This window comes from Rattus norvegicus, chromosome 1 (genome assembly GCF_036323735.1).
Source record: "Rattus norvegicus strain BN/NHsdMcwi chromosome 1, GRCr8, whole genome shotgun sequence".
NCBI lineage: Eukaryota > Metazoa > Chordata > Mammalia > Rodentia > Muridae > Rattus > Rattus norvegicus.
In genome coordinates, this window is record NC_086019.1 from 173,718,380 (window position 1) to 173,746,196 (window position 27,817).

General features: G+C 42.7%; 1 protein-coding gene across 3 annotated transcripts in view; it reads left to right on the top strand.

Annotated features, from left to right (window-relative positions):
* The window catches only part of Swap70 (switching B-cell complex subunit SWAP70), a 61,203-nt gene that overhangs the window by 16,042 nt on the left and 17,344 nt on the right, over positions 1 to 27,817 (top strand). For 2 of the 3 annotated variants that reach the window (XM_017588986.3, NM_001106288.1), the window contains exons 2-5: positions 6,047 to 6,187; positions 18,277 to 18,450; positions 26,124 to 26,351; positions 27,437 to 27,583. In XM_017588986.3, coding sequence (XP_017444475.3) covers positions 6,047 to 6,187; positions 18,277 to 18,450; positions 26,124 to 26,351; positions 27,437 to 27,583 — 690 coding nt within the window. Of the gene's footprint in view, positions 1 to 673; positions 1,379 to 6,046; positions 6,188 to 18,276; positions 18,451 to 26,123; positions 26,352 to 27,436; positions 27,584 to 27,817 lie in introns of those variants that run through there. The other variant, XM_063285799.1, reaches the window with a different exon arrangement.

Below are 27,817 nucleotides of genomic sequence, written 5' to 3' on the forward strand. Positions count from 1 at the left end.
TCATTATGAATTACAGTTCTGTGATTGTGCCAGATCAGGCAAGTGTTTGGAACAGAGATCCCCACCCCCTTTTCTCAGCGCTGAATCTTGCCCATTGCGCACATCCTGTAAAGGGAAACTGTGTGACTCTGGGCACATTTCAAAGAGCCCTTTAGAATCTCTACATCATCTTTGAGAGGGAGGAGGGCGAACATTCCATAGTCAGTCTCTCTCTCAGTCTCTCTCTCTCTCTCTCTCTTTCTCTCTCTCTCTCTCTCTCTCTCTCTCTCTCTCTCTCTCTCTGTGTGTGTGTGTGTGTGTGTGTGTGTGTGTGTGTGTGTGTGTTAAAAGAACACCAGTTGCTCACCATCCTTGATTTTATGATAGCTGGGGCAAAACGCTTAAAAGGATAAATGCAAGCAGTGCACAGCAGCCACTCACATGGACACGGAGTCGGTGCTTCAGAGCAGAGCCACTACAGGGCCAGCAGCAGGCGGCCATGAAGGGCTTAGAGAGATGAGTTTCTGGCATGGATGTGGATATTTTCTTGTGTAACAATGATTTATTCTTCAGACTAGAGGACTGGGAGCAAAGTTGCTTAGCCATCACGTGGGTGCTAAAAGAATGGCCTTTGAAGGAGCAGGCATTTGAAGTGGGATAAATTCAGCTTTTTCAAGCAACTTGTAAAGACTCTAATAGGAGCAGCTCATGGCAACCCTTTTACAAATGAGGGACTTGTAGTCTTTTTTGCTTCTGATTGCTTTTGTTTGGTCTGTTTTTCTGCTTTCTCATGTGGAGAAAGGGCTACTGCTTCTGGGCATGGTTTCCTCATAAGCCTGTGCTGGGAGAAGAGGGTTTCCACACAGGGAAAAGTTCTGGGTTTGTAGTCGTTGGTTCACCACAGGGTTAGTGCCAGTCATCTCGCAGGGTCTGGGGAACTGACAAGGGAGCACTACGACCCCTGCAGCCTGGACAGCAGCACGCACACGTGTCTTTGCAGTTACCACTTCACAGGCAAGGCAGTCTACCATCGGAGAGAAAGGCGATGCAACAAGGAAAGAATCCAGAGCGTGCAGCCTGGGTTCTAATCTCAGTTCCTGACATGCAAGATTAATTTGGGGCACGCCTTCTAATCTTCACACTTAACGTCTTCATCGGTAAAGCGACGTTCCTTGCAGTGTGTCTAAAGTGGACGGTGTAGACCGTAGATCTGCTCTAAAGACCCAGGTTGCTGTGGAGGTTAATGAAACTTTCCAACCTCTTTCTCCATACTTTTCTTAAAATCAAGACAGGGTGTCTCTGTGTATCCCTGGCTGTCTTGGAACTCACTCTGTAGACCAGGCTGCCTGGAACTCAGAGAGATGCACCTGCCTCTGCCTCCTGAGTTCTGGAATTAAAGGTGAGTGCCACCACCTGGCGGCTAACCTTTCAGTTTTCTTACCAGCTTGTATTTTGGGCATCAGAATTTATCCTTTTTCCTTTTTTTTTTTTTAAATTGTGCGAGTGCGTGTGTGCGCATGTGTACATGTACACACGTGTGTGTGTATCTTTGGATGTGGAAACAAAGAGAACCTCAGGTATCTCTTCAGGAGTATTGTTTACCTCTTTGGAGACAGGGTCCCTCATTGTCCTGGTGCTCACAAAGTAGGCCTGACTAGCTGGCCAGCCAGCCCCAGGGGTTTCTGCCTCTCTGCCTCCCCAGTGCTGAGGTTACAAGTGACACCACCATGCTTGCATGGGCTGACAGTGAAGCTCAGGTCCTGAGAAGCAAGCCAGTTTACTGTCAGAGTAACTTCCTAAGCCCTACATTTTGAATTCTTTATACTTTTTTAAATTAAAGAAGAAGGGATATTGTCTAGGTCTTTAAAAAATTGTTGATGAAAGTTTTAAAGATAATACCACTTTAGAAAGTTTTTCACTTGTTTTGTGTTGTTTTGTTGTTAATCTTTTTGAAGACTACGTTTTCTCAGCCTTACTGTAAAATTAGAAAAAGAAATGGTAACAAAGCGATCCATTGATCTAAATTATAGCTCTTTTTTTACAGAATTAACTCATGAAATGAGTTTGGGTTAACAATCATTGGGTTTTTTCTTCCAAAGTTTAGACTAAGCCCGTTTCCTTATTTTATATTGAGGGTACTGAGACCAGGCCAGCCACACATCCTGAGGCCCAGGTCTCCTCCAAGTGCTATTACTATAGCGTGAGTTAGAAAGGTTGTTAAGAAAACCCCCACGTAGTGGGAGGTAAACCCAGCCTTCCCTGGATCTGTTCAACAAGACGGTCTAGAGTGCTCATTGAATCTTCAGGGTCATTGGGCCAAACTGCATGTCCACATACAAACAGCAAACAGCTTTTCTTTCTTTCTCTTCCTTTTTCTTTTTGTGGAAGTAGGGCAGACAGATTTATTAGAGAAAGTGAGAACTCTTGAGTGTGGGAGTGAGGGAGGGGTTCTATGGGAGGGACACCCAGGAACAACAACATTCTTCTCAGAGAACTGAAAAATCAAGTTTACTACTACACAGGAAGCCCAAGTTCTTTTTTCCTTTCTTTTTTTTTTTTCTCGGAGCTGGGGACCGAACCCAGGGCCTTGCGCTTCCTAGGCAAGCGCTCTACCGCTGAGCTAAATCCCCAACCCTGGAAGCCCAAGTTCTGGTCTCGGTTCTGTGTGCCAACATTAGTCAAGAAAATTCAGCTTAATCTCTTTGAGCTAGTACTTTCTGTTTATAAGGTGAGAAGGATGGTGTCCAGGCCCCATGGCAAGACTTTCAGGAGAGAATCTGTGAAACTCAAATGCAGGGAATAAGGAAGGTGTGGGAGAGATTGGTGCCTTTTTGTTTTCTGAGGGTTTTGCTTTATTTTTTAAAATTTAATCTTATTTTTAAAAATATTTAAGAAAAATGTATTAGGTTTATTCATTTTATTTTGTGTGTGAATGTCTTACCTGCATACATGCCTGTGTACCATGTGTGTGCTTGGTGCCAAAAGAGGCCAGAGAGGGCATCAGATGCCTCGGAACTGGAGTTATAGATGACTGTGCACTGCCGTGTGGGTGGGTGTTGGGAATCTAGCCCAGGTCTGCAAGAGTGATGAGCACTCTTAACTTCTGAGCCGTTTCTCCAAGTGGAGAGCTTTGCGTTTATCAGATATTTTCACATTTTATTCCTCCATATGTTATGTTTTCTGTATTTATTTATTTTTATTTTTATTATTACTATTATTATTTTTTGAGAACATGGGAGTCTCAAGTCTCACATATCCCAGACTGTGGATGACTTTGAACTGATTGTCCTGTCTCCACATCTAAGTGCTGGGATTGTAAGCATGTACCATGTGTGTAGTATATGCCCTGATGGGCATCAAACCAAGGGCCTTGTGCATGTTAGCGAAGTATCCTTAGACCCTCCCCCAACCCAACTATCTTTTTAAAGTGTGTGTGTGTGTGTGTGTGTGTGTGTGTGTGTGTGTGTGTGTGTGTGGTTTATGTACACATGGGTGCATGCACTTTGGTGGCTCAAAGTTAAATGCCAGGTATCTTCCTTAATTGCTCTGTACTCTGAACTCGGAATCAATTCGAGCTGGTGTGTCCAGGTGCTCGCCTCCCAGCCTTCCTTCAGAGTGCTGGGATTGCAAATGCAGCCATCCCTGCTCTCCTCTGGGCAGGGGTTACAAGCGCATGTGCCCACAGCTTGCCTTACATCCTGGGGGCCAGGATTTAAACTCAGGTCCTTGTTTGTGAGCAGCAAGCGCTCTGAACCATCTCCCAGGCTCGCTCTGTGTGTCTGTGTCTGTGTCTCTGTCTGTCTGTCTGTCTCTGCACTTAAGCAAAAGGAGAGGTACAGAGTAGTTCAGATGTAGAGTTCTTGCCTAGCCATGTATAACGCCCTGGATTCAAATCCAAGAACAGAAAGCAATAAACCAGACAACAAAAGCAAATAACTTTTTTTTTTTTTAAAAGGAGTTGCTATGAGCCCTGTCTTCTGTCCCTGGCCTCCTATCAACCAAATCCTTTCTCTCACTGTTACTATTTTCCTGTGTATTCCTTAGGAATTTCTTACTTTTCTTCCTTTTCACTTATCTTGTGACACTTGAATATTATATACTCTTTACAAAATGTGCTTTATCTTGGAGTTATTTCCCTATCAGTACACAGTGAGTTTCATCATGATTTTGACGTTTTATAGACATACCATAATTTGACCAGTGGCTGGGGATTTTTACTTGGTAAAGTCCCGAATGATTTTTATGTCCAGATGGTCTTTGTGTCTGGTGTGGGAACTTTTCTCTGTTATTTTAAAGCACTTTACAGTCTTGAAATCAATCCTTATAAAACCTCTTTTGGGGGCTGGAGAGATGGCTCAGTGGTTAAGAGCACTGACTGCTCTTCCAGAGGTCCTGAGTTCAAATCCCAGCAAGCACATGGTGGCTCACAACCATCTTTAATGAGATCTAATTCCCTCTTCTGGTGTGTTTGAAGACAGCAATAAATCTCACAAATAAACAAATAAATCTTTAAAATAATAAAACCTCTTTGTGGTAAAGTAGGGTATACTTGGTAGACAGAAGAAATAATAATTTAGGATTTTGTTGACTATAGTGTGCAAGGCTTCATGACACTCCCTACCATGTTCCTCTCAGAGGCTCCACTGGCAAGTACAGGGTCTGAGGAACACAGCCACTCAGCCTGCTTTGTAGGGCTGGTAAATGTCAGCATTGCTGCACTTACGACCACTAGTAAATTGACTTCCTTAAAATTGATAGAGCATGCACAAAGGATCTCCACACAGATGAAGCTTTGAGAAACAAAACCAGTATAGAGAAGAGATATGCAAATGTTCTTTTTATAGATTCAAAGTTTTAATCTTAAAAAATCCTAACTGAAATAGGTGTATGCAGAAGTTGACTTCCTTAATGAAATGAAGGTGCTTATGGTAGATGAATGTGGCTCCCTCCCTCCCCATCCGGGTTTCTTTGTGTAGCCCTGGCTGACCCTGAACTCAGATCCACCTGCCTCTGGGACTAGAGGACTAAAGTGCACAACCATGACCAGCGAATGTGGCAAAGAATGTGGCCTTGCCTTTGTAATGTGACCTGTTCAGAGTGTTCGAGTGAAATGGAAGTTTCTCGGTTTTAATTTAATTTAAAACTTGAGGCACCTGAGTTTCCTGATTCTCTCACGAGTGCTAAAGTGTGCACTTGGGTTACTGTACCATAGCTATAGTCCTTTGTGTGTGCTCTGGCATAACATTTCTCTTCCCTCCCACTCCACTCACCCTCTTTTGCTGAGGATGCAACCCAGGGCCTCCGCTCACTAGGCAAGAAGTCTACCCCTGAGGTGCATCTCCAGCTCTGGCCTACCTTTTCTTGTGTATCTGTGAATATTTATCCCTTTTGGTTTTGAGACTAGGGATATGTCAGTCTGGCCTGAAACTTGTTGCCCAGCCTGACTACAAGCTCAGTCTTCTGCTGGAGCTTCCCAAGGGCTAAGTGCCGGGATTGCAGATTGCTATGACTGTCTTGTGTCTTTTTGCCGATGCCAAAGTTAGCCTAAAGTCATAAGAATTTAGATATATTAGTATACTTGAAGATTAAAAATTAATACTTGATATATTTATATATTAATATGGTTCTTTCTAATAAATGGGAAATGTTGAGCCCAGAACAGCTGGGTCTTGTCCAGGTCAAATACCGTCTCCAAAATATATTACAACGTTTGCTAGTTTCCCTAAACAAAGTCTCATGGCCAAGCTGCCATGAGACTTTAATTTTGGATGCATTCTATTGTGCTTGCTCCCCTTCCTTCCTTAATGTGGACTAGTTAATAAAAATCGACAAGGAGTATTTGTTCTCAGGCCGTCATGGAGCCTGGCTCATAGTGAGCAGGTAGTATATAAACTTGATTGAAGTGAAACAGATCTTGGAAAAAAAGAATGAAGAAACTTCAGCCATGCCCTGTGCTTGGTAGATTCTTCTCATCTTCTTTTACTTAAGAGTATGTTGTGTTCACATGGCTAAGTGTTACATGGTAGTAAGCGGGTGTCTTTACATTGTTTTTTTTTCCGCCTCTTAGGTCCTTTCCCATAACCTGTGCACGGTGCTGAAGGTTCCACACGACCCTGTTGCCCTTGAGGAGCACTTCCGGGATGACGATGAGGGGCCTGTCTCCAATCAGGGCTACATGCCATATTTAAACAAGTTCATTTTGGAAAAGGTATGATGCTAACTAACCCTTCTCACCTACAGCCTTTTCTTTTCCTTTTTTGCTTTTGAGCATCAAGTGGGCCAAGGCAGCCCTTATTGGTGTGCACATTAAGAAGCTAGGTTTGAAGCCAGACATGATGGCGCACGCCTTTAGTGCCGGGACGGTGGGAGGCAGAGGTAGGTGTTATCTCTGGATTTTAGAACAGCCAGGGCTACACAGAGAAACCCTGTCTCTAAAAACAAAGACAAACAAAAAAGAAGCTGGGTGCTGAGGCCTCAGGAGGCTGAGGCTTCTGCTCCTCCTCTTTCCGTCAGATACCCCCAGGTTGGTTCCTTCTTTCAAATTAAAAATGCGTTTGTGTTGCTCTGTGTCCATCTTCTGTCAGGATGCTTTACTTATCCTGGAAAGTAGGGCAGTGTGGCAGGGGTTGTGAGAGAATGAGTGTGATGGAGTTAAGCAGGGGTAGGAAGGGGATGATTATTGTTACTGGGTAGATCCCACACAGCAAACTGCATCGCACACTTATCCTAAGGTGAGCACTAGTTCCTTTTCCTATTACTATGTGCAAGTACCCGACAAGAAGCAACTTAAGGAGGGAGATACTTTGGCTCCTGCTTTAATCAAGACCTGATGGGGAAGGCTTAGCAGTAGGAGGGGTTAGTGGCTATGGCAGCAGAGGTGCGAAGCTGCTTGCTCACATCAGGCAGACCGGGAAGCAGATTAGAGGGAAGGATGATGGTGGAGCTCAGCTCACTTTCTCTCTTTTCCCTTTTCCCTAAGCCTAATTCTAAAGCCGGCAGAATGGCACCACACACATCAGGATGGGTCATCCCTCCTAAGTTAGTCCTCTGGGAGTGGTGTCACAGACACACTCTAAGGCCACAGTGGTTTTCAACCTCAGGATCCCTGAGGTCCAATAAGAGGTGTCCTGGATGTCAGATATTCACATCATGATTCATAAGAGTAGTGAAATTATAGTTATAAAGTAGCTACAAAAGAATTTCATGGTGTGTGTGTGTGGGGGGGGGTCACCATGGTGTGTGGAACTAACTGTATTAAAGGGTTGCATGCCCTAAGGTATGCTAGAACCAACCCTCTGTACCTTAAGTGTTTATGTTTCTTGAGACAAGTTCCCTCTGTATAGTCCTAGCTTTCCTAGAACTTGCTATATAGGTAGACCAGGCTGGCTGCAGACTTTTCCTGTTGCTATATGCAGTGATCCACCTGTCTCTGCCTCTTAGAGTGCTAGCATTAAAGATATGTAGAACCATGTCCAGACATAATCATAAACATTATAGATAGTACTTGGGGTGGCTGAAAATGCCTATAATTCTATCATTTGGGAGATAGATATAGGGGGATTAGAGATTCAAGGTCACCCTCTGCTACAGAGTAATTTCCAAGCCAGCCTGGACTATATGAGACCCTATTTTTAAAATCAAAATAAACAAATTATAGGCAGTAAGGAGAATTATTTGTGTTATTAAGACGTTATGAAACATACCACAGAATTCTCAGAAGTCTGGAAATTGCTTTGTTTTCCAGCACCAGGATTAGCATGGGCTGAGTCAGCGGCAGGGGCATGGTCCACTGGCCTCGTACTCTGAAATTCTGTGCTACTGTAGTTTGTTCCTCTTGGTGTAGTATGTTTTTAGATTTGCATGTTAAGTTTTGAAACACTCTCAATGTCTGATACTTTAAAGTTCTATAACTGGGGAGAAAACATTCCCCAACAGATAGCAGAATTGGGAAACCCAACATTTGGAGTAAAGCTTTGTCATGCAGCCAGTGAGGATGTGATGGAATAGTGTACCCTGTTCCTCGATGCCTGGCCACCTGGAGCGGAAGCTGACCACCCGTCTTGAGATCCAGTGCCCTCTTCTGGCCTGCAGAATAAATAAATATTCAAAAAAAAAAAAAGAGAAAAATTTAAAGATTACCATCTTGTTTTGAAATTTGCTTTGGGGAGAAATAAAGCCAAATAGTGTGAGGAATGACAGGAGGAAGATAGCTGTTCCTTATGCGGTGAGAATATGAACTATTGAGCATACACTTGCTAGACGTACATTCCTGTAACTTTGCTGGATCCCAGCGGTAACTCTGTGAGCAGAAGTAGCTTAGCCAATAAGCGGCAAATAGATTAAAACAATACTTAATACTTTTTTTTTAAAAAATTATTTATTTATTTTATGTATGTAAGTAGCTGTCTTCAGACACACCAGAAGAGGGCTTCAGATTCCATTACAGATGGTTGTGAGCCACCATGTGGTTGCTGGGAATTGAACTCAGGACCTTTAGAAGAACAGCCAGTGCTCTTAACTACTGAGCCATCTCTCCAGTCCTAAAACAACTTTTAAAATTACGTTTTATGTGTTTATTGTCTGTATGAAGTTGAAGAGGGTGCCCTTGTGGAAGTTGGAGGTCAACTTGTAGAAGTCAGCTTCTCCCACTGTGTGGGCTCTGGTGATTGAACTCAGTTTTCAGGCATGGTGGCAAACACCTTTACTCACTGAGCGTTTGCTGGCCTGTAAGCAGAATTTGAACTTAAACCGTTTAACTTCTCTCAGCAGTGTTCTTTTAACTGTACTCTTAAAGACTAAATTTTACTCTTTTTCAGAATTATTATTACTGCTACTATTATTATTTTCTACATAGGGGGCATGATGGTTGAAGGCAGGGGTGGAGTTATTTGAAAACTTTCTAATAATCTCAGACTATCTTGGCTCTTATCCAGTTGTCTCAGATGCTTTTAGATCTCTTCTGTGTCTCTTTAGTGTTTTTTATGTCCACTGGTCGCTTTCTCTGCATCTTCTGTTACTGCCTGGGTGTTTTACTCTGAATAGCCTGGGCCCTAGATGGAGTGCATTACATTAAAACCTGCTTTTGGAAAAATAACTTTCGTTTTTGGCAACTGCATTTACTGCCAGATAGACATTTCTGATGTTAGTCATGCTGACAGAATTTACTTTCAGTTTTTCTGAAACTTCAGATGGTTAGCCAGTCTGTTATTTTTTTACCAAATACTTTTCCTGAGTATTAATTTTGTAGGGTTTTTTTTGGGGGGAGGGGAGGTTAGTTTTATAGGCCTTCTTTTTCCTTTCTTTCTCCTCCTCACCCTCCTTCTCTTTTTGAAAGCATTATACTTGGATTACTTGATGGTGAATAATTGAAGACATTGGTCAGTTATTATTATTATTTTTTTTTTCTGAGACAAGGTTTCTTTGTGTAGCCCTGGCTGTCCTGGAACTTGCTCTGTAGACCAGGCTGGCCTAGAATTCACAGAGATCCACCTGTCTCTGTCTCCTGAGTGCTGGGATTAAAGGTGTGCCACCACCGTCTGACTGGGATATTCCTTTTACAAAAACCATGTCTCATTAGCTACAGCGTTCTGCCTCAGCATGTTTTGATACAGTCTGGTTCTCCCATGGATCTCATTAGGCTTGCTGGCCTCACTGTTGGCAGCTCTCCTCCTTGAGTGTTAAAGGTTCACCAGTAGTCCAGTGGCCGGCCACATGCCGAGTTCTCGTTGGTGATGCCCATGCTTTCCAGCAGAGTCCACTTTGCTTTGTTGTCATTTGCACTTAGGAAGCAGAGAGACCACAGCGTCTCATCTCAGTGTTGTTTCCTCTGGGCCGCACTTTTCGCAGTTTTCCTTTTCTATACTTTCTTACCATGTTTGGTGCTCATGTAATAGTTACAGTTCTTGCATAAAAACGGTTCTTTTTCAAAGCTTTTTTTGACAGAGTTTCTGAAAAATTTAAAAGATATATTTTATGTGCACGGGTGTTTTGCCTGCATGCATACTTGTGCACCACATTCATGCAGTGCCAAAGGGAGCCAGAGGCAGATCCCCTAAACCTGGAGTTACAGGTGAGGACGGAACTGGGATCTTCGTGAGGAGCAGCAGGTGCTCTTATCCAGAGAGTCATCTTGATCCCCATAAAAATCTGCTCCTTGTTTCTTCTATTAATGAATGACTGCACATTGGCTCTCCCGCTCACTCAACTGTTATTGACCATGGGTGGTATTGTCCTTAAGCATTAGCCCAGGCTGGTCCATGTTTTTTCCTCACTGCATCTACCTATGTTGTTCTAAAGTTAGTAAATTAAAAAAAAACTTTAAACATTTTTTTATTTATATGTATGGGTGTTTTTCCTGTATGTATGTCTATACACAGTGTGTGTCCCTAGTGCCTGCGGAGGCCAGAAGAGGGTCAGATCTCCTGGAATTGGGGTTATAGCTGATTTTGAACCACAAGTGGAAATCCAACTCAGGCCCTCTGGGAGAGCAGCCAGTGCGCTTTAACTGCTAAGTCATTTTTCCAGCCTGAAGATTAAGTAGTTTTAATTTACTACAATGGCCAAATTGCCTTTCATCATATTTATAAATCCCTTCTTTCTGGAGGGGGAGGTGGTTTGAAACAGTTTATGTAGCCCAGTCTGACCTCAGACTTACTCAGTCATCCAGGGTGACCCTGAACTCCTGATTGTCCTATATGCACCTCCCTAGGGTTGGGAATTGTAGGCACTCACCACTATCCCTTGCTGTTCTAGGCTGTGCACTTTTGAGTGAATAAGGCATTTCATGACTTTATGCTCCTAAATACCGTGGTCAGTAAATGCAAGAGCAATGTGGTTTAAAGAAACGATATGTTTAGAAATAGCAGGGGCTGGGGATTTAGCTCAGTGGTAGAGCGCTTACCTAGGAAGCGCAAGGCCCTGGGTTCAGTCCCCAGCTCCGAAAAAAAGAACCAAAAAAAAAAAAAAAAAAATAAAAAGAAATAGCAGTGCTGTTGGCAGAGAATTCACATCCCATGCAATCTAGCTGCTTAACCTTCTAGTTTGTTGGTTTTTAGTATGGCTGGTTTTGTATAACCATACCATAATCAATTTTAGAACAGTTTGGTTATTCCCTTCCAAAAAAAAAAATCTAATCCGACTATCATTCATATTATCTTTCCCCACAGTTCTAGGCAAGCACTGGTCTATACATTGCCTGTTTTTGCCATTCATTTTGAATGGAATCATCCCACATTCAGCTTTTGTATCTGACATCTGTCACCTTGCCTGTTTCTCTTGTTTCAGTTCTTATGGCAGAATATTATTAAAAATAAAAAAGATTTATTTTTAGTTTTATTCGTGTGTGTGTGTGTGTGTGTGTGTGTGCGCGCGCGCATTCACACATGTGCCTGTATGTATTTATACATGCAAGTGCTTGCATTGCCCTTGTAGTCCAGCAGAGGACATGGGATTAACCCTGGCTTTGGTGTTATCAATAATGAACCACCTGATATGAGTACTGAGAACTAAATTTGGGTTCCAGCAAGAAGCAAGAGCAGCAAGCATTCTTAAAAAAGAAAAGCCCTCCCTTCATTTCCCCTCTCCCCATTCTCTCACTGACATACTATGTTTTGTTCACACCTTCAGCAGTTGGTGGACATTTAAGCTGTGCTTCAGCGTGACTGACTAGTTTGACCTTTTCTCTGTTCCTCTTATGCCAAGGTTCTTCCTGCTTTCCCTCAGTCAGGCTTCACTTTAGAATACAGTCAGTCTTGTTCATCCTCTAGTCACTTCCCTAGGTAGTGCCCCACCCTTTCAGAGTGAACTGGAATTCTCACAGCATTCTGCGCTGCTCTGTTACAACAGTGGTGTTAAGGATCTGGTTCAGCCTCTGGAATGGGCATTCTGTGCCCAAGCGGTCAGCTCACTGCTGTTGAGTTTGAGTACAGTGACTGATACCTGGTAAATGCTTACCACTAAAAAAAAAAAAAAAAAAAAAAAAAAAGCTCTGTTGTCCTGTAGCCCCCAGGCAGGCCTGAACTCATCCTGTAGTCTAGGTTGATCTTGAATTCATGGTGGTCCTCCTGTATCTGTCCTCTAAGTGCTGGTATTACAGGCATAAAACACCATACTTGGCTCCTTTACAAATAGTTAAACAAATGAACCTTGCATACTAGACACTGGGGATTCAGATGTGAATACAATATGGCCTTATATTGGAAAGGATTTGTGCTTTGTTTTTTGTTTTTGGTATGAACTAGAGCAGCAGTGCTCATCCTGTGGGTTGGGACCCATTTGGGGTCACATATCAGATATCCTGCACATTACAATTTATAACAGCAAGATTGCAGTTATGAAGTAGCAATAAAACAATTATATGGTTGGGGTCAGCACAACATGAGAGCTGCATTGAAGGGTCACAGCATTAGGAAGGGTGAGAGCCACTGGGCTAGGACAATGAAGAGCTTGTGTTTAGGGAGGAATCTGAGGGTAGAAATGCATGAGACCACAGCAGGAGCCTTCCCTTGTCCTGCATTTTCTTAGCTCCACACCTTTGCTCTGGTTTTATGGCTCATAAAACTATTTTTTTCTCATTATGGTACAATTCACATCATATAAAACTCGTTCTTTTGTTTGCCTTCTGACATGCTGGACATCATCACAGCCCCAACTGATCCTCTTTGGTGCGCACAAGAGTAAGGATCTCTTTGTTCTTTATCCACTCTTAATGCTAGTCTAACTACCTTGTGAGTGTCTTTGCCTCCCTTCTCTCTGTATATCGGGGTGCTGTGATTACAGACACGTGACCACGCCCAGCTTTATGTTAGTTTCAGGGGATTTGAACTCTGGTCCTCATGCTTGTGTGACAGACACTCTACCCACTGAACCACCTCCCCAGTGCCTACTCCCTACCTTGGTTGTTTTTTTTTTTTAAAAACAAGATTTCTCTGGCTAGCCCAGACGTTACTACATAGACCAGGCTGTCCTTGAACTCACAGAAATCTGCCTGCCTCTGCTTCACAAGTGTTCTGATAAAAGACATGTTTGATGATACCCAGTTTTGTTTTTGTTTTTTTGGGATAGTATCTTGCCACGCAGCTCTGGTTGGCCTTTATATATTTGTTACGCAGTCCATGTTGGCCTTTAACTTGTAGCACTCTGCTTGCTTTTAGCCCTGTGAGTGCTAAGATTACAGGTGTGTACCACCATGCTTAGCTCACAATTACTATCTTAAAGTGCACAACTTAGTAGTTGAATAGTTATAAATAGTAGTAGTTGTCAGGACATTCACTATCCCATCATCCCTCGGAGAAATCCTGTATTCCTTTATATCACTCTCAGTTCTCCCTTTTCCCAGACTCCAGGAAATGAGTAACCTACTTTCTGCTTCATGACTTTGCCTTTTCTGTGTTTCTTCTTGGCTGTCGTTTAACAGTGCTGCAGTGGATTTGGGGATACAGTATCTCTTCAAGGTCCCGTTTTCAGTTCTTCTGGATATTTACCCAGTAATGAGATTGCTGGATAATGTGGTAGTTTCATTTTTAATTTTTAAGGAACGTCTGTACCGCTTTTCTCAGTAGTTGTGCCATTTTTCAGTTTTAGCAACAGCACACAAAGGGGGATGTACAGAAACTGGGCCCTTTGTATTCCGTTGCTCAGTTTCTCTACACCCTTACCTCACTGATTTTCTTTTGATGATGGCCATCTGATAGGTATGAGCTCTTAGCTCATTGAGTTTGATTTGCATTTCCCTGTGATAAGTGACTTTGAATATCTTTTCATAGACTTATTGGCCACTTGTAGACATTCTCTTGATATCTATATCTATATCTATATCTATATCTATATCTATCTATCTATCTATCTCTATCTCTATCTCTATCTCTATATCTATCTATCTCTATCTATCTCTATCTATATATGTAGGCTTGTCTAGTCGAGCCTTTGCTCATTTAGATCTTTTCCTTTGGCCATTGTTAAGTTGGGTAGTTTTGTCACTGAGTTGTAGGAATCTTGTTTTCTAATAATTAACCCCTTATAAATGCATGCTTACTAAAAATAAGATACCCTTGTTGTTAGAGTGTCTTGGAGTGTTCCATGTTTTCTTTGAGAAGTTGTATGAGTATAGTTTAGATCTTTAATTCACTTTGATATAATTGTTTGTTTTTTGAGGCAGGATCTCATGTAGTCCAGGCTGGCCTCACACCTACTGTGTAGCTACAGATGTTCTTGAGCTTTTGATCTACCCAGTGCTGGATAGCAGCTGCCACCACCTTGCCCAGTTATGTGTTGTTAAGGATCGAACTCAGGGACTTGTGCGTGTTAGGTAAGCACCCGGCCACTGAGCTAGCTTCAAACATTTATGAGTTGATTTTTGTGTAAAGGGCATTCTACTGTGTGTTATTATCTAGTCTCTGGAACGGTACTAATTGAGGACTGTCTTTTCGCTGTGTATTCTTGGCCCTTTATTGAAGATCACATGATTATACACCTGAAGACTCATTCTGTTCTGTGTGTTTCCAGGCCTGTCTTTACATCCTCATAATGTAACGCTGTGGTTATTTTAGCTTTGTTTGTACTTTAGGAAATGTGAGGCCTCCAGCTTTGTGTTCTCTCTCTCTCTCTCTCTCTCTCTCTCTCTCTCTCGCTCGCTCTCTTTTTTGTAACATTGTTTTTGGCTATATAGAATCCCTTGAGATTCCATATGAATGTTAGAATTTTTTTTCTGTGTCTGGTTCTGCAAAAATGCATTTTGGTAGGAATTTCTTTTTTTTTTTTTTTGGTTCTTTTTTTTTTCGGAGCTGGGGACCGAACCCAGGGCCTTGCGCTTCCTAGGCAAGCGCTCTACCACTGAGCTAAATCCCCAACCCCAGGAATTTCTTAGAATCTGTAGATTACTCTAGGTGTTACGAACATCTTAGTTCTTTTAATCCATGAACATAATGAGATGTGTTGCTACCTATTCATATCTTTTTTTTCAGCAGTATTTTATGTTACAGTTTTCACTGTAAGTCTTTTATGTTCTTGAAGTAAGAAGAGATACACAGTACATGAGATTCAGTCATCTACACTAGGGACTTACTTGGCTTGCTCCTTTCCAATCTGTGTGCTTTTTACTTATTTTCCTTGCCTCATTGCTTTGGCTAGTACTTCTAGTATTATGTCAAGAAGTAACAAGGTGGATGTCCTTGCCTTATTCTTCCTCTTAGAGGAAGGGCTTTCTGCTTCTCACCATTGGATGTGATGTTACTATTATTTTTCCAGATAAGTCCTTTGTTCTTAACCTAGGAGCCTTGAATTCACCAAGTAGAGGGGGATGATGTTGACCTGCTGATCCTCCTGCCTCTACCTCCCAAGTGCTGGGATTACAGGTGTGTTGTGCCCACCTTGAAGTTCTTTTTCTGGTTTCAGTTATTTTTGCTTTCTATCCTCTGTCTGTGGTCATCACAGTGCCATTGTCTTCTGTCTCACAAGTTGACCTCTTGTGGCTTGCTTTTCCCTTCTTTGTTTTTGGATGTCTATTTCTAGAATACCAACTTAAAGATGTCCACAGACGAATACCTCCCTCCTTCTCCCTTGTTTTGTGCACCTTCCTTCTACCTCCTGAAAACCTCTACACAACATGTCAGTGTGTTTAGTTTGCTCTTTTCAAGCAGAGCCACATCCTACCTTTAAAAACCTTTGTTTCCTCTTGTGCTTGGACGTAGCATAAGTTTGACTTTACCACTGGTGTTTGATCTGTCATCTTCCTGCTGGTCAGCCCAAGTCACCCTGTGTGAGTGCTGCTGACCCCGTGCCTTTGCTTCAGCCATTTCCTCTCCTGCTCTTGGATGCTTTACCTTGTCTTCGTCAATCCCCCTGATTTTAAAAAACAAACAGAACATGTATTTAGTGTGTGTGCACATCACTGTGTTACAAAAGACTGAGGACCACTTAATGGTCAGTTCTCTGTTCCCACTGTGTGGCATCCAGGTACCAAACTTACATCATCAGGCTTAGCAGTAAGTGTCTTTACCCACTGAGCCATCTAGCTGGTCTCCAAAGTCCTTTAAGGTGCACTTCAAATGCTCTCTTTTCTACAAAGTACTAAGCTGGACTGGGTACCATTTCTTAAGCCCTTTGTGATGTGGCCTCAGTTCATTTTCCAGTTACATATCAAGCCGCTCCCTTCGAGTTACCACACAATCAGGGAATCAGTTCTTGTTCCTCAGAGCAGGAATTTGTGCTTTTATGCACATGCCCTTTCCACATGGCCTGCTTTCACTTAGTGCTTTGAGCTGGTGTCCTGTCCGTGGCTGTTATAAGCAGTTCTGCACAGATAACGTGTGTCCCACAGGGCTTTTTATCTCTGACAGAGTGGAAAGAGTTGCCCTTTAAGCTTTAGTTTTCATGTGAACCAATCATGTAAACTTGAGTAAAGCACCTCCCTGTTTTCTGAACCTATTTCCTGATCTATAAAACAGGGGTGTTTTTCAAATTATAAAATTAATAGGAAGTTAGTCTAAGTGAGGGCTGGGGTGATGTACTAAGTTCAAATGCCTGTCTAACATTCACAAGGCTCGGGGTTTCATCCCTGGTGGCTGACGCACTTGGTAATCTGGCAACCTGAGTTTGGTTTCCAAGATCCACGTGGTGGAAGGAACTGACCCCTGAAAGATAGCTCCTGACCTTCACATATAAATAAGTCTTCAATAAATGGTGTTGGGGCTAAATAAATAAACAAGTCAAGCAGGGACACTTGATCTGCCACACATGGAGAAGCATGGGAAGTGATGGGGTAAAGACAGAGTACAGAGAGCATCTCTCGACTTCTCGGAGGCTGGCTTGCCAACCACAGACTGGTTAAAGATCAAGAGACGCGTCTGTGAGGCCAGCAAATGCTTCACATTATACACAACACAGAGTGCTTCTCCAAAGATAAATGAAAAGCTCTTGTTCCTGCTCTCTAGCTCCTCCACACTGCCTTCCATATTGTCCCAGAATACGGCTTAAAAAATGAAGACCACTGAGCCTTCAGCTATCAGTACAGATAAAGTCCTGACTCCTTACCAGGAGTGACCAACCTCTTTCTGATCAGCTCTTCTCCTTATAGCCTCAACTCTCCTTGTCATGCACATTTGCCAGGTTGGTCTGGCTGGCATTGAACTCTAATGTGAGACATATCCCAGGCTCTTGGTGGGGAGCAAGACCTGTCTCACATGGAGACACAGAAAAGTATAGGTGCTTATTTTCCCTACTCCATGACACTTGAACATGAAAACATGCCCCAGGCTAAGGGAGACCCTGTGTGAGTGGCATAGAGGCCCCAGGAAAGGCACAGAGGTGCTGTCTTCATGTTGTACTGGCTGTGGGGTCCCCACTAGTCTATCCTCTGACTGACTCAGGCTGAAGTTCTGACTCCTACTGTACTGTGGTACTGGCACAGCACCGCCTCTTTTTTCTTTTTTTTTTTTTTAATTTTTTTCGCCTCTTTTTTCTTGATGATGTTGGATCTGTGATTCATTGTTCTCCTAATAAACTTCCTTTGTGTTTAAATGACCACCAGGTGGATTCTGTCCAACTGAGACCACCTTCCAGCATGTAGTTTCCTACTTACAAACCCAGGCCTTGAACATGTGATATAAGCATTCCACCACTGAGCCACACCTCAGCTCAGATATCAATGGCCCCACATTCAGGTTGGATTAGCTGCTCAGGGTTCCCATGGAATCTTAGTTACAACATTTGTCACACCATAGTATAATTGTGGTTATGTTTCTCAGAGAGACAGGCTAGTATTGAGTGGTATCTGTTTCTGGAAAGTAATAATTATGGTATACATTTTTCTTGTTGAGGAACGAGAAACTATTGATTACGTACTAATAATACTGTCTACTTACTATGTTTTCTCTAATAAACTTAACATGTAAGCACATAGACCAAGTTCTATAACTTTGCCTTTTATTTCATAGCATAGTAATCGACTCAGAGTGTTAGGTTTAGGATATGAGTGGTACAGCTGTCTCAGGGGTACAGTTTTCCTGCATCAAGGTTTCATCTTTGTCTATATAAATAAAAATGGGGTAAAAAAGATAACGGAATTTGGCCTACAGTGCTTGGCATTCTCAGCTCTGACGGATATCTGTGCTCAGCGTCAAGGACAGAGGCTGAGTGGAATTACTTAGCTCAGCCACCTAGTGTTAGTATCAGGAGTAAGGCCTGTCTTGTTTTATTATGTACTTGTGCTTGTGTGCATGGCGTGTGTGTGTGTGTGTGTGTGTGTGTGTGTGTGACACCTTATTTTGGGCAGGCTTGTGAGTTTTCCTCTTTCCTTTTTAGGTCCAAGACAACTTTGACAAGATTGAATTCAATAGAATGTGTTGGACCCTCTGTGTCAAGAAAAACCTCACAAAGAGTCCACTCCTTATTACAGAAGATGATGCATTCAAAGTGTGGGTCATTTTCAACTTTTTGTCGGAGGACAAGTATCCATTAATTATTGTGCCAGAAGAGGTAAGGTGTGGCTTTGGGGACTTTTTAGATGTATAAGCACTAGAGGACCTGGCCTGCAAAATTTGTGTTGATTCAGTGTTGATAATTGTTGTTTTTGTTTTTACTTTTGTTGTTTTTTGATCAGAGGCAAAACAGGTTGAAAACAGAAAAGCTCAAACTTGGGGATTTGGGGGAAATCAAAAATCTCCCTTGGAGCTTTGCAGGGACAGTGAGTGATTGTAGGTGACCCCATCCTCATGGTATCTTAAGAGTGTTTGCTCAGTGCAAGGACAGCATAATTGTCTGCTTGTGGACGAGCTGGCTGGTGCTCTGTGGGGAATACGTAGGACCCAGAACACTGTTCTCTTCTGTTAGGAGGAGCTACTGCTTTTCCGCTTCAAGTTTAAAGCCTAGGGGGATGGCTTTCACTAGATCTCAACGCAAAGGAAAGCACCTGCTGATTCTATCCTGCATTACCCCTGGAATGTCCCAGGTGAGGGCACTGGGGACTAGGAGTAAGGTTCCTGTGCAGTTTCCTGGAAACCAGACATGCAGGACAGGTTTGACCAGTCATGGATCTTTCTGAGTCAAGATGACAGTTTCCCGAGTGAGGCAGTTACATTCATGAAATTGTGATTGTGATGTTATGGAGTCCTCTGCAGAGCACAGCTAACTGGTCATAACCAGCAGATTAAATTTCTATCCTCTGTCCCCTGTCTGCACATGTTGATAGTGCCTGGTCATGGGAAATCACAGGCACATTTCAATCCTGGGCATCTAGAGGTAGCACAATGCTTTTTATAAAGCATGGTCTTTGAAACAGACTGATTTTGAAACCCAGCTTTACCACTTCTTCACAGAGTGCAAGTAATCTTCCAGTCTGTGTCTCCCCACCTTTAGAATGGAGATAGCTGCTTTCTACAGTGTACCCTGTGAGGCTAGAGAAGTTGACGGTACTGAAACACTTGATGTAGTGCTGGAACCCAGGATACATGCTCACCAAATGGGGCATGTAATGGGTGTGGCATGTTTAGTGTTATAGGTAGAATATCCTTGTGGAAATACACTGCTAGAGTGTGTGAGAAGCCAGGGCTGGAGAGAGACATGGAGAAACCACAGGAGTGGGTTACAGGGAGGAAGTGACCATAGTAGGAGTTGTGAGGGCCAAGGGGAACCTGGGGCTGTTTCTATAGCAGCAGGAGGAAGTCGACTTGGTAAAGGAAGCAGAACGGTGTAGGCTGTGAGATAAGAGGAGGCAATGAGAATGTAAATTGCAGAAAAATCAGATAGTGGTAAGAAGGGGCTTCCGGATTAACAATAGGTAGCCGTTGATAGCAAGGGAGAGGCAGTTTCTCTATGGTTGTGGGGGAACACTGTCTTGGTGTTAAATATGATCCTGTCTAGGTATTAAGTGTATGTGACAGTTAAAGGGGACATGGAAAGCAACACCCTAGAGCACTGCCCAGCTTAATTCAGAATGGGTGACCTGAAGGCCTGTAACAGACATGGCTGCTGCTCAGTGGTATGTTTTTTCTTGGAAGAGAATTTTATTCCTACTGCTGCTGCTGCTGCTGTTGCTGCTGCTCTACTACTACTGTGTATCAGTGTTTGTTTACATATATGTCTGTGCACCATATGTGTGCCTGGTGCTGGCAGCCTTAGAGGTCAGAGGAGGGCATTGGATTTCCTTGAACTGGAATTATGGAAAGTTGTGTGCCACCTGGTGGGTGTGGGCAGTGGTCTTAGCTGCTGACCCATCTCTCCAGCTCCATGAAAGGTTTCTAACATGGCCTTTTTTTCTTTTTTCTTTTTTTCGGAGCTGGGGACCTAATCCAGGGCCTTGTGCTTGCTAGGCAAGCGCTCTACCACTGAGCTAAATCCCCAACCCCATGGCCTTTTTTTCTTTTTGGATACAGGGTCTCTATACAGAGTCCTAGCTCTTTTGGCACAGACAATGTAGACCAGGCTGGTCTCAAACTCAGAGAGATCTGCCTGCCTCTGTCTTCCTGAGTGCTGAGTCTAGAGGTACGTGCCACCATTCCCGGCCTTCCAATATGGTCTTTGAAGATATTGTGCCCACACTCAGAATTCCAAGTTTATATGTGTGTTGGAACTAGAAGTGGATGGCTCTCTTATCCTTGACATTTTAGATTTTTTTTCTGTTACTAAAATACCCATGGCGGACTTGCAAGCCATTTTGTCTTACTTTCAGAATTTGCACTTAAGCAGCAAGGATGAGTGCTTACTTTATTGTAGACATAGGAAGTGCCTTCTTGATTGGGGGCTTTGTTATCACTGAGCCACTACTCTGGTCAGCTTCTTGATAACCCAGAGGAGCAACAGGACCCACGTGGGCCTTAACAGGCCTGGTGCTGTCTTTGCTGCAGCCCAGAACCCAGCCTGGACTCCATCATTGCAGGCTGGCATGAACATTCTGTCTCCTTCAGACATGAAGTCCTGTTGGGAGGAGAGCGACCTCTCTCTGGTGCAGCGGACTTTGTCGAGTCTCCTGTGGGCTCACTCTGTGCTTTGCATCCTTGAGTGCCTCCTCGTGAGATGGAGAATTCCTCTCAGAATCAGGAGCGTGTGCTGCAGTTCCAGCACCAGGGGAGGTTGAGGCAGGAGGATCAGGAGGTTGAGGCCTACCTGGTTTACATGACAGCGGTAGAAATGGAGTTAGAATTATACCCTTCAGTGAGCAGGAGTATTTCTGTGGGGTAGAGAATGGGTTACTGGAGCAGATTAATGTGGAATTGCTTCAGTTCCTGAGTCAGCCTCTTGAGGTTTAAGCATTGCCTTGGCATACTGAGCTCCAGCAAGTCACTTGCCCTTTGACCAAGCACTGCACCTCAAGGTCACACTAGGTTGTGGACCTAGTCAATGTTGTTTTCTTTCTACATACTTAACAACATAAAAACTATATATTTGAACTGTTTTTGAAATGCAGAGTTTTAGAAAACGTAACATAAAAACATACATTTTTAAAAAATAAAATTTAAAATGCAATGTCTTTGTGGGTTCTACTTGTCTGTTGGGAATTTTAAAGTCTTACAAGTTCAGAGAGTCTCATGTACATATGAGAAGCTTACTGGTCATTACATAGAGTCTAAATAGGATGTATTTGTCTTGTACACACACACACACACACACACACACACTTGTTTGTTTGTTTGTTTGTTTCTTGTTTGTTTGTTTGAGACAGGATCGCTCTTCCTGGCTGGCCTGGAACCTACCATGTAGACAAGACTGGCCTTGAATTCACCAGAGATCCACCTGCCTCTCTGCCTCCTGAGTGCTGGGTCAAACGTGTGCTCCTGATCCACCACTCCTGTGTAATTTTTATATTTCTAGTAATCCATCTATCATAATGTTCACTTGTGTTTTAAGTTTACAGTTTTTGATGTTGTTACTTGTTTTGTTTTTTGAGACATGGTTTGAGACTGGCCTCAAACTTGTGGCTATTCTGTTTCCACCCCAAGTGCTGAGATCATAGATATGATGTATCGTACCCAAAGAGTCGGTTTTTTTCTCTACTTCAGCCAATATTGTTTAACAGTGGCAGTGTGTGAATAACGCATCTACAGTATTCGTTTGACTGTGTTTTCCATCACCCAGAATGATTGTTAAGAATGTTAAATAAGGGGTTGGGGATTTAGCTCAGCGGTAGAGCGCTTGCCTAGCGAGCGCAAGGCCCTGGGTTCGGTCCCCAGCTCCAAAAAAAAAGAATGTTAAATAAATATTTAAATCACATGGTAAAGTCAAGGTGTTTCTATTGGCACATTTGGAGAGAGAGAGAGAGAGAGAGAGAGAGAGAGAGAGAGAGAGAGAGAGAACGCCCCTTTGAGTTGGTTCCACATTTTCTTCTGGCGATGTTCCTGGAAACGTATGCCTGTAAAGCATAAAGTGTAGTTTTTATTAGTGTCATTTCCCTTAGAACCAAGAACAAAACAGGATGTGTCTGCCACACACTTACTTGGAAGAATTGCCTTTCAGCAGTGAAAACTCAAACTTGAAATACTTTTAAAGAGATCTTAAGTGAGGTAAAATGTAGGTTGCTCCTTTAATGACAGAGAGAACTTTTGACAGAATAAAAATTCAAGCCAAAGACCTAGAAAAATCACATCCAGCTTGAAGTTTCTTTGTTATTTTTAGTGAAATCTGCCTGGAAGGAGGAAGCAGGCTGCTTCCTGAGCTGAACGAGCCTTAGAATTGCTTGGGGCTCTTCTGTAAAGCAAGCTTGGCACACACGTGACTCATTGTTCAGCTTACTTGGATAGTAGAGTGAGAAAGTGTCTCTTTGTGCTACGGTCAAAAGGTCCTTCTGCTCCTTGGTTATAATGTATATGAATGTGTCCCAAGTCAACAGGAAAGACACAGTTGCTGGGAGCCAGGTCTTGTTGGTGCAGGGGCTGAAAGTCAGCCTCTCAGGCTTGAGAGGTACTATTTTAGAAGGTTCCAGAAGAACTCAGGAAGCTGCTTTGAGAATTGAATAGAGAATATGAGTTGCAAACAAAAGGTCACCTGGAGCTTGAAGGTGGTGGCTTGGCCTCACTGTGGTGGGTAAGCAAAGGCTGTCTCCTTGACTTGTGCAGATGTCATGGCTACAGCATCCTGTCAAACCCACTGTAGTCCTTCATCCTGTGCACACATGGCCATAATGTGTGCTTCCTCATGGTATTCCCTTGATGAGCTAAGTCACAGTCTTGAATTCTCTATTTAGCCAGGGATAGATTTGATCCTCTTGCCACCAGCTGATGCTTACTGCTTGTTCTCTCTCTCTCTCTCTCTCTCTCTCTCTCTCTCTCTCTCTCTCTCTCGTTATTTTGTTTTTAGTCTCTCTTGACGTTAATCATCTTTCCCATTATCTTTTTCTCCTCTTCCATCATCTGTTACTGCCCTCCACCCCCTTCAAAGTAGGAGGGGCTCAGCAGTAAGTGACACCGCTTCACCAAGGGCAGAGAAGGGCCTAAGTGTGCTTCTCTTCTACAGAGAGCATTTCCTGCACTGCTCACACTTTTTCAAGGCCTCTGTTAATGTTCATCCCAAAGGAGCGTCTATCACTAAACTTGTGATGGTTTTGAACTTGTGGTACTTAGTAAATGGAATTTCTTTTTTTTTTTTTTTTTTTTTTGGTTCTTTTTTTCGGAGCTGGGGACCGAACCCAGGGCCTTGCGCTTCCTAGGTAAGCGCTCTACCACTGAGCTAAATCCCCAGCCCCGTAAATGGAATTGCTTTCCATTTCCCATTACACTTTATTATTTCACAAACAGCATTATAATCACATTAATGGGGAGACAAAGAATAAAAAAGAAAAATGAACCCCAAGTCTTATTTGTAACTAAGTATTTTCTGTGTTTTTGACAAATGTTTGCCAGAAAACCTGCATTTTCTGTTTAGGCAGGTGAAACCACGGGCTTGCATTCTTTGCTTTCATACCTGGTAAACTTTTCTCAAGTGTAGTTCTAAATGATTGTATACTGTGTCACCCAGTGTGGAGAGGGGAAGCGACCGACACCGATGGTGTGGCTGCTGGGCGGCTTTGTGCTGACTGTTCTCTCTGTGTCTTTTTCTGTCTCTCTATGTGATGAGTATTATTATCCTCACTTCACAGATGAGGAGGTTGGATCTTAGCTCATTCGTTTTAGGGGTCAGCTGAGTCCTGCTGTACTTGAGGTCCCCCGAGGAGCTCCTGGAGTTCAAAGATAGATGGGGCACCTGTGAAGAATTCAGAAAAGGGTGGAAAAGCAAATGGGGATTAGAACATGGAACACAGCACACTGATGCAGTGACAAGGAGAGGAGGCAGGGAATACAGTGCCTGCTGTAGGGTTGGTTGGTGAGGACACCTGGGGTCTTGTTAAACCGCAGCATGACCTACAGAGATGCCAAGTGTGGGGCCGGAAGCTTTCAGACGGAGGAGGACCACGTTTGTGAACCATCCGGAGAAACAGTACTTTCTTTCTCTCTCCTATGGGTTTCTATTTTTATTTATTTATTATTATTTATTTCTTTTTCTTTTTTATGTTTTTTAATTTTTTGAGCAGAGTTTCACTATGTAGCCCTGGCTGGCCTGAAAGAGCTGTGCTTTAGTCTCCCAAGTGTTGTGATTAAGTATGTCATGACACCCAACTAAATATTTATTTTCCATTTCAATGTTATAGGAAGATAAGCATTTTATAATTTGACCCAGCACAAACAAATGCACGTACACAGAAACCGTATAAAACTGTCTCTGGCCCTGTTGTGATTGAAGTAGAATGTTTTCATTCCATCACAAAAATGCTGGCTTAATTCATAGTGAAAAACCATTGATCTCAGGAATATTGTCAGAGCACTTTGTTACTGAGTGGGTTTGATGTAAGTGATAAGGACATGGAATACGGGTGGGGGGTTTTGTGGATGGTTTTACACCAGCTGAAGTCAGCAGCGAGGGGAGGGGATCAGAGGACAAGAGGTGGGGTAAATATTTGCAAAGCGGATGATGTGCACATATGAAATTGTCATGGTCAGACCCATCAGTGTGTACTCTGAGCATGCTCTTGAGATGTATCAGATAGAGGGGAGACATTGGAAAGGCAGAGATGAATGGCAGTGTTTGAGAATTATCACACTGGGGGTTGCTGAACATAAGCAATGCCGTCTACTTATTCAGCATACTGCCTCACCCCCCACCCTCCAATATTTTCCTACATAATGTCTGCTGTTTCAGGATTTAGTAAGCCTTTCTGATTCATACTGGGAGTCCAGTCATATTTATAACATCAGTGTTCTAGTGGATGGAGACAACAGAAAGAAGTAGCTGGTTTACACAGCAAATCTGTAAATTAGGGGATAATGTGTGCACTTGAGATGTTTCTTTGATTTAACACTAATGTTTAGTGAGATTCGCGTGCAGAGCTGGGTGCTAGTTGTGTATGCATCAGTAATTCAGTACACGGGAGGTGGGGTCAGGAGAATCAGTTCAAGGTCATACTTGGCCACATATAGTAAGTTTGAGACCAGTCTGGACTATATGAGACCTTGTGTCAGTATAACCAGACAAATCAAAACAGGAGGAAGAAAAGATTGATGTTCTTGGTATAGTATTTTCCCCAAAAGAGGTGACAGTAATTTGTTTGTGTGTGGCGTGTTGCAGCTTCCCTTGGCTCCATACTCGTACAAGTGCGGGCTGTCCAGTTTGATTCAGAATACACCAGCAGACAGCAGCCATTGCTGTTTCATGTGCACAGCTTTCCCTAGCAAAGGCAGATTTTCCTTTTTAAAACAAGTGCTTTTTGGAAGCATAAAGAATACATTCTGGGGGCTGGGGATTTAGCTCAGTGGTAGAGCGCTTACCTAGGAAGCACAAGGCCCTGGGTTCGGTCCCCAGCTCCGAAAAAAAGAACCAAAAAAAAAAAAAAAAAAAAAGAATACATTCTGAGTTAAACCCACTAGGGTGAATAATACAAATGGATACCTATGTTAAAAATAAGAAATGATTAGCTAGGTGATGGTGGAGAATATCTTCAATCCCAGTACTTAGGAGTCAGAGGCTGGGGATCTCTGTGTTCAAGGCTAGCCTGGTCTGCAGAGCAAGTTCCATTGTAGCTAGGGCTATACAGAGAAATTATTAAAACCCGACATAATTTCCTCAAAAAAAGAAAAAACTAACAAAAAATTTTAAAAGGAAATAACTAAATTTTTTTTTCCATACAGATCGAATACCTACTTAAGAAACTTACAGAAGCTATGGGAGGAGGTTGGCAACAAGAGCAATTTGAACATTACAAAATAAACTTTGATGACAATAAAGATGGCCTGTCTGCCTGGGAACTTATTGAACTAATTGGAAATGGACAGTTTAGCAAGGGCATGGATCGTCAGACAGTGTCTATGGCCATTAATGAGGTCTTCAATGAGCTTATTTTAGATGTATTGAAACAGGTAAGAGGGCCATAACACTCTCCCTCGTCTCTAGAATCTGATGTTTGAAACCAAATAGCTTCCTTCCCTCTCCATAAGTCACTTACACTCTTTAAATGATTTACAACAAAAATAAAGTTTTCTGTTTTCTCTGTTATTAGAGTTTCAGGATTTGCCCCACCCTGCTGGGATATTGAGGATTAAACCAAGGTATTATGCATTTGAGCCAAGTGCTTCACAGCTGAGCTACATCTCTATTCATATAGCAAAGTTGTATTTATTATAGTGACTATTTTTTCCTCAGCACCCAACAGTGTCTGATATACATGTAGGAAACTAAATACTTACTAAATAGAACGTCTGTCTGTCTTGAGACAGGCTCTCACCCTAGCTGGCTTAAAACTCATTGTATAGACCAGGGTGGCCTCAGTCTGCCTGCTGGGATTAAGATAGGCACCCGCTGCAAGCATGTATACACACACACACACACACACACACACACACACACACACAGTCTTACATTATGTGAAATAATCTGCTTTTAGTTTTCCATACATATCACTTTCTTTGTTCAGTAGGTGATTATTGTCCCTGTCCTTTTTTCCGTCAGTAAGCATTAATTAAGGCCTAACTCAGGAGTTAGCACTCAGGAGGCTGGAGATTGCATAGGGATCTGGTATCCCAAGGATGTGTGTGTGCTGTCTCTGTCCACACACCTTTATGTCTCCTTTGCTGAGTGAGCATCCCAAACATTTCTCTTCACCTGTAAATATTTCAATAAATGTCTTAAAAGGTAAGGCAATGTGGGAAAATTCACTATTAATTAATACCAAAGGTTCTGTTATCTGTATGTCACTTGCAGAGACTCTGAAATGTCTAAATTTATATGTAAACCTTTGTGTGTGGTTATGTGGATTTCACTGGGGATCATGTCTCTGGATCACAGATTCTCAGAGACTCTGGTTCATTGTCCACACAAGTGAGAACCATTGACATTTGTATATTTTGGACCAGGTGTCAGATAATGGCGTAAATCATACAGTCAAAGGATTGTGAGCTCTTGCACATAAAAGCACACAGGTGACATTTGGTTTAACCTGCCATAGGGTTACATGATGAAGAAAGGCCACAAACGGAAAAACTGGACTGAGCGCTGGTTTGTATTAAAACCCAACATAATTTCCTACTATGTGAGCGAGGATCTGAAAGATAAGAAAGGAGACATCATGTTGGATGAAAACTGCTGTGTGGAGGTGAGTGGGTGTGGCCTCTCTGTATGCTTGCCCTCTGCCGCCCTCTGCTGCTCCCTGCTGTCCATGGGTTTTCCCAGCCTCACTCTTCTAGACTAAACCTGCAAATAATCCACAAGTGGAAATTTTCAAAATATAGTATTCTAAAACCGAAAATTAAAGAGAGCTGACAAGATGTGTACCTAATATGAATTTATTTTCTGTCTTATGCTTGTGAATAAAGTATAAAGATTAAAT